Source organism: Chiloscyllium plagiosum, chromosome 12 (genome assembly GCF_004010195.1).
Source record: "Chiloscyllium plagiosum isolate BGI_BamShark_2017 chromosome 12, ASM401019v2, whole genome shotgun sequence".
Taxonomy (NCBI): Eukaryota; Metazoa; Chordata; class Chondrichthyes; order Orectolobiformes; family Hemiscylliidae; genus Chiloscyllium; species Chiloscyllium plagiosum.
The window spans coordinates 58,023,015-58,038,792 of record NC_057721.1 but is presented as its reverse complement, the minus strand read 5'-3'; the positions used below and the strand labels follow the sequence as shown (position 1 = coordinate 58,038,792).

Sequence of the window (15,778 nt, the reverse complement as noted above, 5' to 3'; positions counted from 1 at the left end):
CCTATAACTAGCGGTCTCCTCCTCTCCCCCTTTCCCTTCTGAGTCTCAGGGCCAGACCTCACGCCACAGACCCGGCCACTGCAGCTTACCCCTGCTGGCTGTCCCCCCCACCAGTATCCAAAGCGGTATACCTATTGTTTACGGGAATGACTACAGGGGATCCCTGCACTGCCTGCTTCCTCCCCTTCCCACCTCTAACTGTTACCCAGCTACCTCTGTTCTCTGGCGTAACTATGTCCCTGTAGCTTCTATCTATCACCTTCTCAGCCTCTCGAATAATCCTCAGTTCATCCAACTCCAGTTCCAGTTCCCTAACTCGTTCTGTGAGGAGCAGAATCTGACTGCATTTCCTGCAGATGAAGTCGGCAGGAGTATCGGTGGTCACCCCTACCTCAAACATCCGGCAGGAGGAACATTCCACTCCCTGCGCTGCCATTACTCTGCACTTCGTCTCCAAAGCAAGAACACTGAGTAGCTTACCTGTGAACTTTAAAGTTAGGTTAGAGGAGGAGGATGGGAGAGAGGCCCTACTATGTAGGGCCTGGGGTAAAGAACACACCCACTCAAATATCAATCACTTACCTTCCCGACCAGCTCTGCGCTCCAACCTCACCTCCGCCCAGCTCGCGCCACTCTCTGCCGCTCTCTTCCCATGTCCAAAGATGTGCAGGTCAGGTGAAATGGCCATGCTAAATTCCCCAGAGTGATCGGTGTATTAGTCAGAGGGAAATGGGCCTGGATGGGTTACTCTTTGGAGGGTTGCTGTGGGCTTGTTGGGCTGAAGGGCCTGTGTCCACACTGTCGGGAATCTAATCTAATCTACTCCTGGTTAAGCTATCCTGAAGAAGGGCTTATGCCCGAAACGTCGATTCTCCTGCTCCTTGGATGCTGCCTGACCTGCTGCGCTTTTCCAGCAACACATTTTTCAGCTCTGATCTCCAGCATCTGCAGTCCTCACTTTCTCCTTAAGCTCATGCCATGGAAACTTCCATCACCATCAGCCTTCCACTGACGCCACCTCCTCCCCATTGCCTGAGGTCTGGGCTATATCCAAGACAGAAACTGGGTTAACCTATCATTATCTGTCTACAGGACAATATCACGCCACCACCTGTCTTGCAGTATCCCCTTAAAAAGGAAGTAGTAGATGGTCTCCGCCCCCTGATTAAGTCCCTCTGGCAACAGGGTGTCCTTGCCCCTTACCTTTCACCTTGTAACACCCCGATCCTCAGCGTTCCCAAGCTGGAAAGACCTGACTGGCAATTAGTTCAGGACCTTCGGTCCGTGAACGACATTATTGCACCCCTCCATGCTACTGTCTCTAACCCTGCCACCATCTTGGGGCAGGTTCCCACTGCGGCAGCTGTTTCACCATCATTGATTTACAGCATGCCTTTTTCTCTATCCCTCTGCATGAAGAGTCACAGTATCTTCCCCTTCACATTTGATGACAGACAGTATACATGTACCGTTTATCATAAGGTTTCATCCACTCCCTCACTATTTTCTCTCAAACTCTCTGTGGTCAACTCCAAGACTTGGAAATCCCTATGGGTTCAGCCCTGGTCCAAAACGTTGTTGATGGTTTACTCTTAGCAAGTAACTCCCACGAAGCCAATAATGTTGACATGAACTTCCTTTTGAATGCGGATCATTCCCAAGGTTATGTCATCCCACCCAGTAAGGTTAAACGCAGTCAAACAACCAGAAATCAAGTTTTTGGGCATTCTGTTGAGTGCTCCGAGCAGATCTCTTACCCCAGACAGGGTGCATCCTTCAACCTAACTCCTAACGTACGAACAGATATGGAAATTTCTTGATTTAATTAATTTCTGCAGACAATGGATCCCAAATGCCTCTTGCCTTATGAGAATCCTGAGCCCACTGGTCTCCCCCAACATGGCCTCACGGTTCACTTTCAATTCTGAACAGTTGAATGCATTTGAGTCCTTGAAGACCCGCCCTTTCTTCCCACCAGTGCTGGGACGACCTTTATTTGACCAACCCTTTTCCCTCTCGGTGTCTATTGTGGATGGCTGCACATCCGCCATCCTGGCGCAGACCAATGGCGGCAGCAAGCAACCCACAGCCTTTTTTTTTGGCCCTACCCAACCCGGTCGCCCTCGGGTTCCACCCTCCCCGTACCCAGATTTGCTTGCCATTTACCTTATGGTCACCGCTGCAGCGAACATGACCCTCCAGCAGACTGTCACTGTGTACTCTTCCACAGCCCTTCTGACGACTCACCAGAAACAGCATCTGACACAGGTGCGTCTTAGCAAATATGAGACAGCCCTACTCCACAACCCTCCTCTTCACTTTCACCTACTGCACAACTATTAATCCTGCTACTTTCATTACCCAATCTCCTGAAGAACTCTCCTCATTCAATGTCCAGAACTAAATTGCTTCTTGACCAGTCCTCATCAAGATTTAACCAATGAGCCCCTGGCCACCCCCGATCTTATAATTTACGTTGACAGCTCTGCTTCAGTTTCTATGGATGGCAGAAGCCTCTTCAGTTATGCTGTTGTCTCTGACTCAGATTATAGATTCGGCGACATTGTATCCTGTTGTCTCTGCACAGAAAGCAGAACTTTTTGCCTTTACATGTGCCTGCATTTGGGCTACGGACAAAGCTGCCTATCTCTATATTGATTCTCATTATGCCTTCAATGCCGCTCACGGCTTTGGGACTCTGTGGGCTCCGAGATGGTTCCACACTTCCGCAGGCACTCCCATTTCCAACATAGTATACACTGAAAACCTCTTACGCGCCATCCTTCTCCCAACCGAGACACTCACTTGGGAACGGAGGGAATGTGTGTGTTCTTATTTCGAACATGGTGGAGCCCACACCTAAATAAGGCAGCTGAACAAAGGGCCAGGCATTGTCTTATATGCCAAGAAGTTAACCCAGGGAAACTGATTCAATGTACCAAAGGAAGAACTCCAATTCCAAGTGGCCCCTTCGACACTTTACAATTGGGCTTCATAGAATTACAAGTACAATGGTATAAATATTGCCTTGTTATAACAGATACATTCAGCAAATGGATAGAGGCTTTCCCAACAACCAATAACAAAGCATCTACAGTGACCCAAATTCTCCTAAAAATAACAACCCCCCCAGCTTTGGCATACCTCAAGGACTATCATCTAATAATGGACCGCATTTTATTGGAAATATTAACCAAGTAACTGTGTACCATCCTCAACACTGACCAGCAGTTCCATTGCGTATATCATCCAAAGGCAGTGGGAATAGTGGAGCGTGCGGATAGAATAAGGACAAACTTACTAAACTCATTCTAGAAACAGGACTGAACTGGCTAAAGGTCCTGCCCTCACCCTGTACCACATGCACATTACTCCCCAAATTGGTACCGGTCTCACAGCAGCTGAAATAATACACGGTCGTCCTAGACAAACTCCATGGATGGCAACCAGGTCCCACCACCCCAGATTGATCTGCATGTAATGGGAGATGAAATGTAGCATTACTTCAAATGACTAACGATGTATCTAAAGTCTCTCCGCTTTCACACGAGGGAAACCACCAAACCACTCCTTTTTCCCCCCCCCACCCCACCGGATCATGACGTGACTGGGAAGGAGTAGGGACTGGCGAGTGAGGCCCAATCAGAGACTGGGAAAGGCTGAAGCTGGGACCCCCCCTAGAAAGGATCATTCCAGGTGTTGCTCTAAACCCCCACTGCAGTGACAGTTAAAGGAAGGGATCGCTGGAATTCACCTGAGTGACTGTAAACAGTGGATGACGGACCAGGGAAGGAGGAGAAGGACTAAGGAGGACTGATAAAAACTTTAATCTGTCCTTCTGTATTGCCTGCTTTGCTACTGATACACCGCCTTCCTCTAAACTTGCCTCCTGTGAGGTGATGGGATTGGGTTGTCAAGGGAGATTAGCATTATGATAGGCTTAGCAGGGATATGTCTACTTTAGCCAGGGTACCGAAGGGAGGGTCAAGATTTGCAGGCTGGGTAGATGTAACTGGGTCCATCATTTATGCAGGGGAGACGTTCTAACATGTTCCAATAAGCAAGGGAACCTGTTTGGGATATGCAATGTTACTAAAATTGATTACTGTAATGGATTGCTTGCCCAAACAGATCACAAGTTGATCCTGGACCAAAGGAGTCTGTGGCAACTCTTGTGTTTGTATTGGGGCTGCAAGTTTGAATTTATCTGCAGGAGTGACCCCCTGGAAGGGAGAGACCATCACCTATTGTATGACGGTAGGTGCTATAGGGAGGCTCTGGAAAATAACCCCTCCCTGCAAAAAATATCCCCCCCCCCCACCAATATCCATGACTCAGTCCCACAGAGTCCTCCCCAATAAACAACAACCAGTATTGACCATTCAAGAATACGCGGCCAGCAATTATTTCTATTAGGTCTACCAACGGCTGTACAGTTACGGCATCATTGCCTGTTTCCCTCGGCCACTCTCCTTTCTCCATTTTCCCTCAGTGGGACTGTAGCCTAAACTACCAGTGCGCTCTGGTCAGTAATAGTTTGCCACGGTCCTGAAGAATAACTCTTCAGTATGAACCTGCACAGGCCCCCATGGCAGACTGCCTGTATCTTCCCCATCCTTTTAACCACATAGACAGAGACTGGCTGAAGGGGGAAGACAAAAGAGGGAAATTCCCCAGTAACCACCGGGGATACGAAAGGTGCTTCACTGGTCATGGATGGGAATGTTCGGAAGTGTTCATTTGCGATGAGAAAACCTCTTGCCTTTACCGTTCCTGCCACCGTCACAAGTGCGGGCCTACCCAGGACATGTAAGGTGCTAACTGCAATTGTGACACGTCCAATGGTGTTCCCTTCAAAAGAGGAAAACAGCTCCTATGTGGTAAAGTCAATCGTACCCACCTCACCATAGATGCCTGTGTTATTGTCCTTGCTCAAAACAGAGGAGGAGTTAAGGAGGTCTTATGTCCCTCTGGTGCCACATTTGCCTGGATTAATCATGATTACTTTCACGATTAACACTGTTGATAACCCTTTTTACAGACTCAGGCTACTACTACTTCTTTAACAGTACAGCCACAAACTTCCTAGAGCTCCCTTACCCTCACTCAGTGGCCCTTGGCACCCTACTTCCCAGAACAGTACCCTTTCTTAGGCATTGTGGACCAGTACGCGGCCGCCAGAAGCATGATGTCTCCGAGAAGTTTTGCGCTGCCGGCAGACCTTTCCACCCTTACTGCTAGACAGACAGCTGGTTACCGTGCAGCAGGCTTTTTCTCCCTTGGGGTTTCTGGGGCCAACATGGCCGCCCATAACCGTAACTATCTTGAATGCAGACTGACCATGCTGGGCAACGCTACCCATGGAGCGCTCAAGGTCATCACCCAGAACCTGAACCAACTCAGACATTTCTCCATGCAAAATTCACTATACATTGGATCACCTCCTCGCCAGTCAAGATGGTATTTGCCTTATAGTACAGGACAAATGCATCATGGGTCTGGACGATGTCACAGCTAATGTCAGCCACTATATCTACAAGATAGATGAACAATTAAGGTCTATAAAAAAGGGGAAACTGGGGGCTCAGAGGATGGAAGGACTGGTTAGTCAACATGGCTATTTACACAGGGGTGATTATAATAGAAATCTTCCTGGGAATAGCTATTCTGAATTGCATCTTACATTGAATGATAGACTCCATGCAGGGAATATTTCCAACAGGTTTTGGGGATCCGATACCTGGCTGTTGAGGAATCAAGTGACAACAGCAATGAGGACGGCCTCTATGCCATTGGTTATCATGAAATGATAAAAGGAGGGAATGAGAAAGTGTATAAAGTAAGAGCAGGTGGGGAAAGAGTTCAGTTTTGGGTTTGTGAGACAAAGGCTCAGCTCGCATGACTTGGATCAGATAAGAACTTGCAGTAAGCAATGAGGTGCTGGAGGCGAGGTTAGTGGGTTAATGAGATGAAAATGCATTCATTACGGAAAGCCAGTTAACAAGGTGAAAATAATTCATTATGTGAAGCCAGTTAACAAGGTTAAGAACATTCATTGTATGACTACAGATAGTTTAATCTTTACTGTTGGTGCTCTCTGATTGTAACGGTCAGCCAATCATATAGATGTTGCCTTACTTGTACGCTGCTCCCTGTAAGTGACTATATAATTCATTAAGAATCTGCTGTTTGAGAGAAGACCGAGAACTCATGTCTCTGTGCACATGGGCAATCGTTCTCTCTCTCCAGGGCCCGGAATAAAAGAAAGGTAGAACCATACTGTGTCGCTGAGCGTTTGTTTCGACAGAGGTGGGAACAGGGCGATACTCAGAACACCCTCAGGTCACTGTTGACCAGAAACTGATATGTACTAACATATAAATACCCTGGCAACAAGAGCAGGCCAGAGGCTGTGAATATTGTATTGCATAATTCACCACCCAGCTTTTCAAAAACTGTTCCCTATCCACAAGGCATAAGTCGGGAGAGTCATGAAATACTTCCCACTTGCTTTGAGGGGTGCAACGCCAGCAAAACTCAAGAAGCTTGACACCATCTTGGTCAAAGCAACACGTTTGACTGGCACCACATCCACTCCTTCCACCACGGACAGTAACACTAGTGTGGTGTATAGTCTACGAGATGCACTGCTGAAATTCACAAGGCTATTTTGACAGCATTTTCCAACCACACATGACTTTCATCTACTAGGACAAGGGCAGCAGATATATGGGAACACCACCACCTGCAAGTTCTCCTCCAAGCCACTCATGATCTGGACTTAGAAATATGTCTCCATTCCTTCAGTGTCACTGGATCAAAATCCTAGAATTCCCTCCTCAATGGCAGTGTGAGTCTATCCACATCTCACCACAATCTTCTTAAAGACAATTGGGACAGGCAATAAAAATGGATGCCAAGAGAAGCCCACATACCTACAATACAGAAAAACAATTCTTGAGGTCATCCAAAACTCTACTGGCCATGTCCTATTCAGTTATCACCCATGTGATCACCTAGAGCAACTGGCATCCAGGTGCCCCCCACCATGTGCTACCACTTTGACACATCACCTGCCCTGCAATCCTTAATTGCCTGTAAATGTCATTATAAAGTAGTTCCTTAATCTTATTATATTTTTTACATCTTTTAAGAAACCTTACCACCAGTTGATATGTTATATCAAGTCTTAATAGACTAGACCTTAGTTACTTACCAAACACTCACCAACTAACCTGCTTCTTCTATTACAAAACAAGGATAAATTCCTAGAGTCTGAAAGCTTTTAGGAAAAGCGCAAGCAACTGAAGATCGCTTTCTCTTTTTCCCCTCAACTCCCTCACTTGCTCAGAGACTGAAATCTACACAGTTACAGAAGAAAGTTTTCACACAATGGTGTGTCAGTGGATTTCACTTCCATATAAAATCACCAGACGTACAAACTGGCTCAACACAAGATTTAGTTGGTTGATTGGATGGAGGAAAAGAAATTGAAAAACGTGGTCCCTAGTGTTAAACTGAATAACCTTCCTGCAAGCAAGAGTTTCTAAACACTGACATCACCAGGAAGATTGTTTACAACGTTTTACTTTATTTATAAAGCAATTAAATTCACAAAATTACAAAGGCACTACAGGCAACTGACCTTTAGTCAAATCATTGTAGTTGCTACTATACCTAAAAATTCAAAGCAATTATTAGCTCAATTTACTGATAATTCTGTCGCTTGAGGTATGGCTTAGTATCGACTTGTTTTTATAAACTATTAAAGACCATAGAATGGGTCACCTGAAAATGGTCAACATTTCATACTATACGGACTACAATAAACAATTATAAATTTACAAATCATGGCCAAAGAATAGAGATTTCAAGGAAAGTGAATCAAAATTCTCTTCCCATTACTCTAATAAGTATGCCACTGTTGAACAGTTACAGTAGAATTCAATTACACTTGCACTCACAGTCAGTGTCAGCTTCACAGATGCATTACAGCACAGGAGGGGGGTAGTTAGGCTGCAAATCTCACAACCTTTACAAAGCACATGGATGTATATTCGAAATATCCTTTCAAGGCTTTGGGATGAGTGCTGGGAGTGAGACTGGTGTAGATTTAGAGTAACTGTTTTGTCAGTGCAGACTCAATGGGCCAAAGGGCTTCTTCTATACTTATTCCCCAGAAACTGTATGGACCATTGCATTCTGATGTAACCCTGCAAGTTCAATTCCTTTAAATGCCTGCCCAATTTTCTTATGAAATCATTCATCTCCTCAGCATTCTCCAGGTCATTACATTCACTGCAGTAAAACCTACTTCCTCACCTTAAGACCGTAAAACATAGAAGCAGAAGTGGGCCACTCAGCTCATCAAATCTGCTCCACCATTGAGATCATGGCTGATTGGATAATCCACTTTCCTGCCATTCCCTTCCTGAGAAAAAGTCTGTCAATTTCCACCTTGAATATACATAATCACCCTCTGCGATAAAGAATTCCACAGATTCACAACTCTCTCAAGAGAAGAAATTTCTCCTCATCTGCCTTACATGTGTGAGATTATTCTGAGATTATGCATTCTGGTCCTAGACTCTCCTACGGGGGAAACCAGCCTTCTGCATCTACTCCGTTATGTAATTTATGAATCTTGTACGTTTCAATAAATGGTCATCTCTCATTCTCTCTATTCCAGTGAGTGCAGGTCTAATCTATTCAACCTCTCTTCAAAAGATAGCTTTTTTTTTAAGATTACTTACAGGCCCTTCGGCCCAACAAGTCCACACCGACCCGCAACCCACCCAGACCCATTCCCCTACATTTATCCCTTCACCTAACACTTCGAGCAATTTAGCATGGTCAATTCACCTAACCTGCACATTTTTGGACTGTGGGAGGAAACCAGAGCACCTGGAGAAAACCCACGCAGACACGGGGAGAATGTGCAAACTCCACACAGAGAGTTGCCTGAGGCAGGAATTGAACCCGTGTCTCTGGCGCTGTAAGGCAGCAGTGCTAACCACTGTGCCACCGTGTCGCCCATGGTGGGCTCTGTGGTGACACAGTAGTAATGCCCCTACAACTGAGTCACGACACCCAGGTTCAATTCTCTCCTGCGCCACAGCTTTGCAATAAGCTCTCTGAAGAGCTTGATTACAAAATATCTAAGGACAGTCCCTCCACACCTAAATGAAACTTCTTTGGATTGCCTCCAATGCCAGCATATATCTTTCCTGAAATGAGGAGTCCAAAACTGTTCACAGTATTGCAGCTGTGATCTGACTAGCATCTTGTAGTTATAGCAAAACCTCATGCTTTTGCATTCCATCCCTTCCGAAATAAAAGGCCAGCATTCCACTTAAGAAAGTGAGGACTACAGATACTGGATACTCAGAGTCAAAAAGTGTGGTGCTGGAAAAGCGTAGCAGGTCAGGCAGCAACCGAGAAGCAGGAGAGTTGATGTTTCGGGCATAAGTCCTTCATCAGGGATGTCAGCATTCCAGTTGCCTTCCCTATTACCCATTGAACTCAGATGCTAGCTTTTTGTGATTCATCAGCGAGGACTTGCAAACCCTCCTGCTCTTTAGCTTTCTTCTGTCTTTTTATATTTAAATAATAATACTCAGTTCATTTATACTTCCTGTAAGTTACCAAAACTTCCCCCTCCCAACACCATATCCTCAGCCCAAAACCTTAAATCTGTGTCAAGTTTTTGTACCATCAGCTAATCGGAACAGCTTTTGTCTGCTTTAACTTGACCAATTCAGAATCTTGTGGAATGCATTCAGATCTCATTACAACCTTCTTTGCTCAAAAGGAGACCTAACTGTGTCAAAAGGATACCAACCTAACTGTGTCACTAAAATCCTTCATCCCTGTAACAATTCAGCTAATACTCCAATGTAACCTCTGAAAAAGGCACTGCTTAAAAATCATTACATTTTGCCATCTTTTAGTCATGTGATAACCAGAGCATTAACGGGTTCAGAACAGTTTCCCTGCTTTGTATTCAATTCTCCTATTTAAAATATTTACATACAGGTCCCTCTGTCCCTACTCCCTTTTTTGAACAGTGCCATTTATTGCCTCTTCTTATCCCTTCTACTGAAATATGTCACTTTGAACTTTAAAATTACCTCCTCCTACTTGTGATGTGGAGGTGCCGGTGTTGGACTAGGGCGGACAGCCTGCCAATTCTGCTTCCATATGGTGCTGCTGTAACAGATTTGTACTCCCTTTTTTGAACAAATATTAACATCTTGACTTTTTAAATTCTAATTTTAGTTTATTTTTGCTGGCTAGATCAGTATGTGTTGCCCATCCCTAATTGCCCTTAAAAGTGGTGGTGAGCTGTCTTCTTGAATAATGCAGCTCAAGGAGTGTTTGTTTTGACAATGATGGTGATAGGTACACCAAATGCTGTTAGGAAGTCCCAGGATTCTGACAAACAGTGACACACTTCCAAGTCAGAATGATGTATGGCTTGGTTGGAACACGAGCACTTACATCAGTTGCACTTGCCTTTCCAGGTGAAATACGTCTCACATTTGGAAGGCTTTGTTGAAAGAGGATTGGCAAATTGCTGCTATGCATCTTGTGGATGGTATATACTGCTGTCACAATGGATCAGAAATGGAGGATATGCTAATCAAGTGGGCCTCTTGTGCTGGAGGTGGTGAGCTTCTAGAATGCCATTAGATATGCATTCATCCAAGCAACTGGAAAGCATTCCATTACACTCCCAATTTCTGCATTATAGTTGACAGATATGCATGGGGAGTCAGAAGATGTCTTACTTGCCACAGAATTCCCAATGTCTGACTAACTCTTGTAATCAGAGTATTTATGTGGCTGGTCCAGTTCAGATTCTGGTCAATGATAACCCACAGAATGTTAACAGCAGGAGACTGAATAATGACAGTGCCATTAAATGTCAAGAAGAGATGGATAGATTCCTTTATGTTGGTGATGTGTTGTGCAAAGACTCATCAGCCCAAATGCACAATTTGTTCAGGTCTTGCTGCCTGTGGACATGGTCAACTTCAACAGATGTAAATTGTACTGAATAGAACATACAACATTACAGCGCCGTACAGGCCCTTCGGCCCTCAATGCTGCACCGACCTGTGAAGCCAATCTGAAGCCCATCTAACCTATACAATTCCATTCTCGTCTATATGCCTATACAATGACAATTTGAAACGTCCTTAAAGTTGGCAAGTCTACTATTGTTGTAGGATAAAGTGAGGACTGCAGATGCTGGAGATCAGAGCTGAAAAATGTGTTGCTGGAAAAGCTCAGGTCAGGCAGCATCCAAGGAGCAGGAGAATTGACGTTTCGGGCATAAGCCTGAAGAAGGGTTTATGCCCGAAATAGTCGATTCTCCTGCTCCTTGGATGCTGCCTGACCTGCTGCATCTTTCCAGCAACACATTTTTCAGCTACTATTGTTGCAGGCAGTGCGTTCCATGCCCCTACTACTACTAAGTAAAGAAACTACCTCTGATATCTGTCCTACATCTATCACCCCTGAATTTAATGCTAATGTCCACTCATGCTAACCATTGCCACCCATGGAAAAAGGCTCTCACTGTCCACCCTATCAAACCCTCTGATTATCTTATGTGTCTCAATTAAGTCACCTCTCAACCTCTTTTAACAAAAACAGCCTCAGGTCCCTCAGCCTTTCCTCACAAGACCTTCCCTCCATACCAGACAATATCCTAGTAAATCTCCTCTGAACCCTTTCCAAAGCTTCCACATTCTTCCTATAACGCGGTGACCAGAACAGTACACAATACTCCAAGTGAGGCTGCACCAGAGGTTTGTACAGCTGCAGCATGATGGTCATGGCTCCGAAACTCGATCCCTCTACCAATAAAAGTTAACACACCATCTGCCTTCTTAACAACCCTATCAACCTGGGTGGTAACTTTCAAGGATCTACATATGTGGACAGAGAGATCTCTCTACTCATCTATCCTACCAAGAATCTTACCATTAGACCAATACTCTTTATTCCGGTTACTTTTTTCAAAGTGAATCACCTCACACTTTTCCGCATTAAACTCCATTTGCCACCTCTCCACCCAGTTCTGCAACTTATCTATGTCCCTCTGTAACCTACAACATCCTTCGTCACTATTCACAACTCTATTGATCTTAGCGTCATCCACAAATTTTCTAACCCATCCATCTATGCCCTCATCCAGGTCATTTATAAAAATGACAAAGAACAACGGCCCCAAACAGATTCCTGCAGTACACCACTAGTAACTGAACTCCAGAGTGAATATTTCCCATCAATCACCACCCTGTCTTCTTTCAGGTACCAATTTCTGCTCCAAACCACTAAATCACCCTTAATCCCATGCCTCTGTATTTTGTGCAATCGCCTACCGTGAGGAATCTTATCAAAACATCTTGCTGAAATCCATATACACCACATCAACCGCTTTACCCTCATCCACCTGTTTGGTCACCTTCTGAATGGTCCGAAAATAATACTGTTCCTAACATAATTGTTTCATCCAAGCTGACAGTGTGCCTCTTATTCCATTAGTCAGTCTCCATTTTGTTAACTAGCATTTCATGCTGGACTTTGTCAAAGCTTTCTTAAAATCAAATGAGTCAAAAGTAGAAAGTCAGGATTGAGTTTTCATCCTTGCCACGTGAGGCACTCTGCCCAGTCATACTAACCAGAAATCTCTGTTTGGAAATTAGCAGTCTCTTGCACAAGTATTAAAAGCTTGAATTTCAGCAGTTCAGTCCCCATAAGAGAAGTCTCATGCCGTTGTGCCTACTTTTGGGAAAGATCCACGTTCAATGCCACATGCTCTAGACATGTATCATAACATGTCTGAACAGATCGATTAAAAACATCTTAGTGTTCTCATGCATCCCATCTGAGCCAGGAAGGCTGGGTTAAAATCTTACCTGCTCCAGAGGTGAGTAATAACATCTCAGAGCAAGTTGATGAGAAAACAAAAACAAACAACTGCCATAAAACTTATAATAAAGATTCAGCCCTTTAAAAATAATTAGAGAGCAGTGAATTAGCTTGACTGCCACATTCTCTTATTTTAAAAAAGGGTTACACTTGCTCCTTGCAGGTTAAGTTGGCAAATTATTGCTTTTTATCAAGGTGACTTCCAAATGCTAATAAGACAGTGGTAAGAGCTAGACCAAGACACAGGAGCAGTAGGGGGACATTCGGCCCATCAAGTCTGCTCCACCATTCAATTAAATCGGGACTGATCTGATAATCCTTATTTTCACTTTCCTGCCTTTTCCCATAACCCTTCATTCCTGTACTCAGTAAGAATCTATCTGTCTCAGCCTTGAACATAGTTAATAACCCAGTGTCAGCAGCTCTCTGTTGTAAAGAATTCCACAGATTCACAACCAGGAGACAGATTTAAAAAAAGGTACGAGAGGCTATTTTAAAAAAAGCAGAGTTTCGTTCACAGATGAACCTCCAGAGGGCACAGAGGATGTGGACACAATTACAAAAGACATTTGTATAACTCCACGAATGGGAAAGGTTTGGAGGGATATGAGTCAGGAGCAGGCAGGTGGGACCAGTTTTGTTTGGGATTATGTTTGGCATAGACTGGTTGGACCGAAGGGCCTGTTTCCCTGCTGTATGAATTTATGAGAAATTCCTCATCATGTATGTCTTAAACGTGCAACCCTTGATTGAGTTTATACCCCCTGACCCTAGGCTCTTCCAGAACGGGGTAACAACTTTTTCTGCATCTATCCTATCAAGCTAACAATCTTGTATGTTTCAGATGGCCACCTTTCATTGTTCTTCATTGTTGTGGTTCTGTTCACCTAGCTGGGAATTTGTGTTGCAGACGTTTCGTCCTGTCTAGGTGACATCCTCAGTGCTTCGGAGCCTCCTGTGAAGCGCTTCTGTGATGTTTCCTTCGGTATTTATATCACTATAAATACCGGAGGAAACATCACAGAAGCGCTTCACAGGAGGCTCCCAAACACTGAGGATGTCACCTAGACAGGGGACGAAACAAATTCCCAGCTCGGCGAACAGAACCACAACAACAAGCACCCAAGCTACAAATCTGCTCCCAAACTTTGAATTGTTCTTCATTCTAATGAGTTCACAGAAATCTCATTCCCACAACACTGTTAATATGTTTAAAGCACTAAATGTAAAAAGGGCTGACATGTTGGGCAAGCCCACAAATCCCATTTTTATAATATCTAAGATTTACAATTAAGCAGATGTAAATTCCTACCAAGATGGCGAAACTTTTATACAATATTTAAACACTTCAATTTTCCCTTACGTTGTGTTTTAGAATCATTTTAACTGAACTTTGAGTCTTTAAAGATGTTCACAATAAAAACAAATTTGACAGCTTTGCTCAAGCATCGTCTATAATTTCTTAATCATTATCGATATATTAAAGTATGCGCTTTTCATGAATTCATGAAGTTTTTCCACTCACATTCCACTCAGTATTCTTTGCTCTATCTCACGTAAGAAAATAATCCCTTAACAACAAGTTAGAACACCGCTTGTCCAATGCAGTAACTAAACGTTTAGGGAAAGGTAACGAGTCTGGAGAGAAAAAAAGGGTGGCAGACAGCCAACTAACAATCAGGAAGTGCCCGAGAGAGACAGAGAAGAGAAAATTTGGCCGAATTCGAGCTAGTTTAGGAACAAGGCTCAAATTACAATATTCAAATTGAAGAAAGCAGCGAGAGTTTTTTTTAAAATCAATTCACTTCATGTCATTTCGAACAGGTTAGTTTACCAATTATGCCGAGGAAGGTATTAAACTCGCATTTAAAGAAAACTCTTAAGACTTTCTATTCACCTTTAAGAATATCCAACTGACATCAACCTTAACGCTAACTCCAAAGTGGGTGCCTAAAGTCTCTCAACAACCTCTCATATTACGTAAAATTTGGAATATGACTGGCAAAGATTCCGATTTTGTTTCACAGCCGAAGCAGACATGGGCGGACAGAAATTTACTTTTTGATACTGAAAGAAAGATACAATATGCCCGAACTCAAAGCAGAAAGTAAACTAAGAGGATAAAAGCCACTTGCAGTTTACCTCAACATCCTTATGCCTATAATCGAGGATTTTCACATGAAGCAAAAGGTTTCCAGCAACTAGCACAAAAGTGAACCGCAGGAACTATTTTCACGCAGTAATTAATCTTCGACGCATGTCTTTACAGGTACAGGAACAACATCGATGTCAGCGAACGAGAGCTTCTCGAGGGAAGGGAAGGGGAGGTTCCTTACTCAACTTGAATATATTCTAAACACTTCCAGTCGGAACCAAAACCCTTCTACATTACAGTCTCATTAAAGTCAGACAGCTTTTGTTTATTACCAAATAACCAGCTATAGAATACTCTCACCCATAGACCTTAAAGCCAAGACCAAACCCCAAATCTGACTTCCGTCCAGGTGCGAGAATTTCACGTGATAACAAACACCCAAATACCAATATTAGCATTGATCTTAAAGCATTTTTTTTAACAAATGCAGATTTTGTTGAAGAGAGTTGGCAGCATCTGTAGACAGAAAGCAGAGTCGATGTTTCAAGTCCAGTGACGCTTCACTTTATTTTAAAATTTACTTATAGCCCTGCTCGTGGACACAACGTGTAATGCTCCACAGTGCCACTGCTTAGGAGGACTTCAGTACTTAATGAGCTTCGAAGAGACCATTGCAACTACATTTGTGTCTTTTTTATCGAGTACTTTTTTGTGCTTTTGCTCTTTTTAAAGGGCAGTTTT

At 43.8% G+C, this 15,778-nt stretch overlaps 1 protein-coding gene across 1 annotated transcript in view; it reads right to left on the bottom strand.

Moving 5' to 3' along the window:
- The window catches only part of LOC122555309 (E3 ubiquitin ligase TRAF3IP2-like), a 65,653-nt gene extending 50,136 nt beyond the window's left edge, over nucleotides 1-15,517 (bottom strand). Inside the window, exon 1 of the mRNA XM_043701176.1 lies at nucleotides 15,085-15,517. Coding sequence (XP_043557111.1) covers nucleotides 15,085-15,092 — 8 coding nt within the window. The 5' untranslated portion in view covers nucleotides 15,093-15,517. The remainder of the gene's footprint in view (nucleotides 1-15,084) is intronic.
- Between the last annotated feature and the right edge of the window lie 261 nt (nucleotides 15,518-15,778).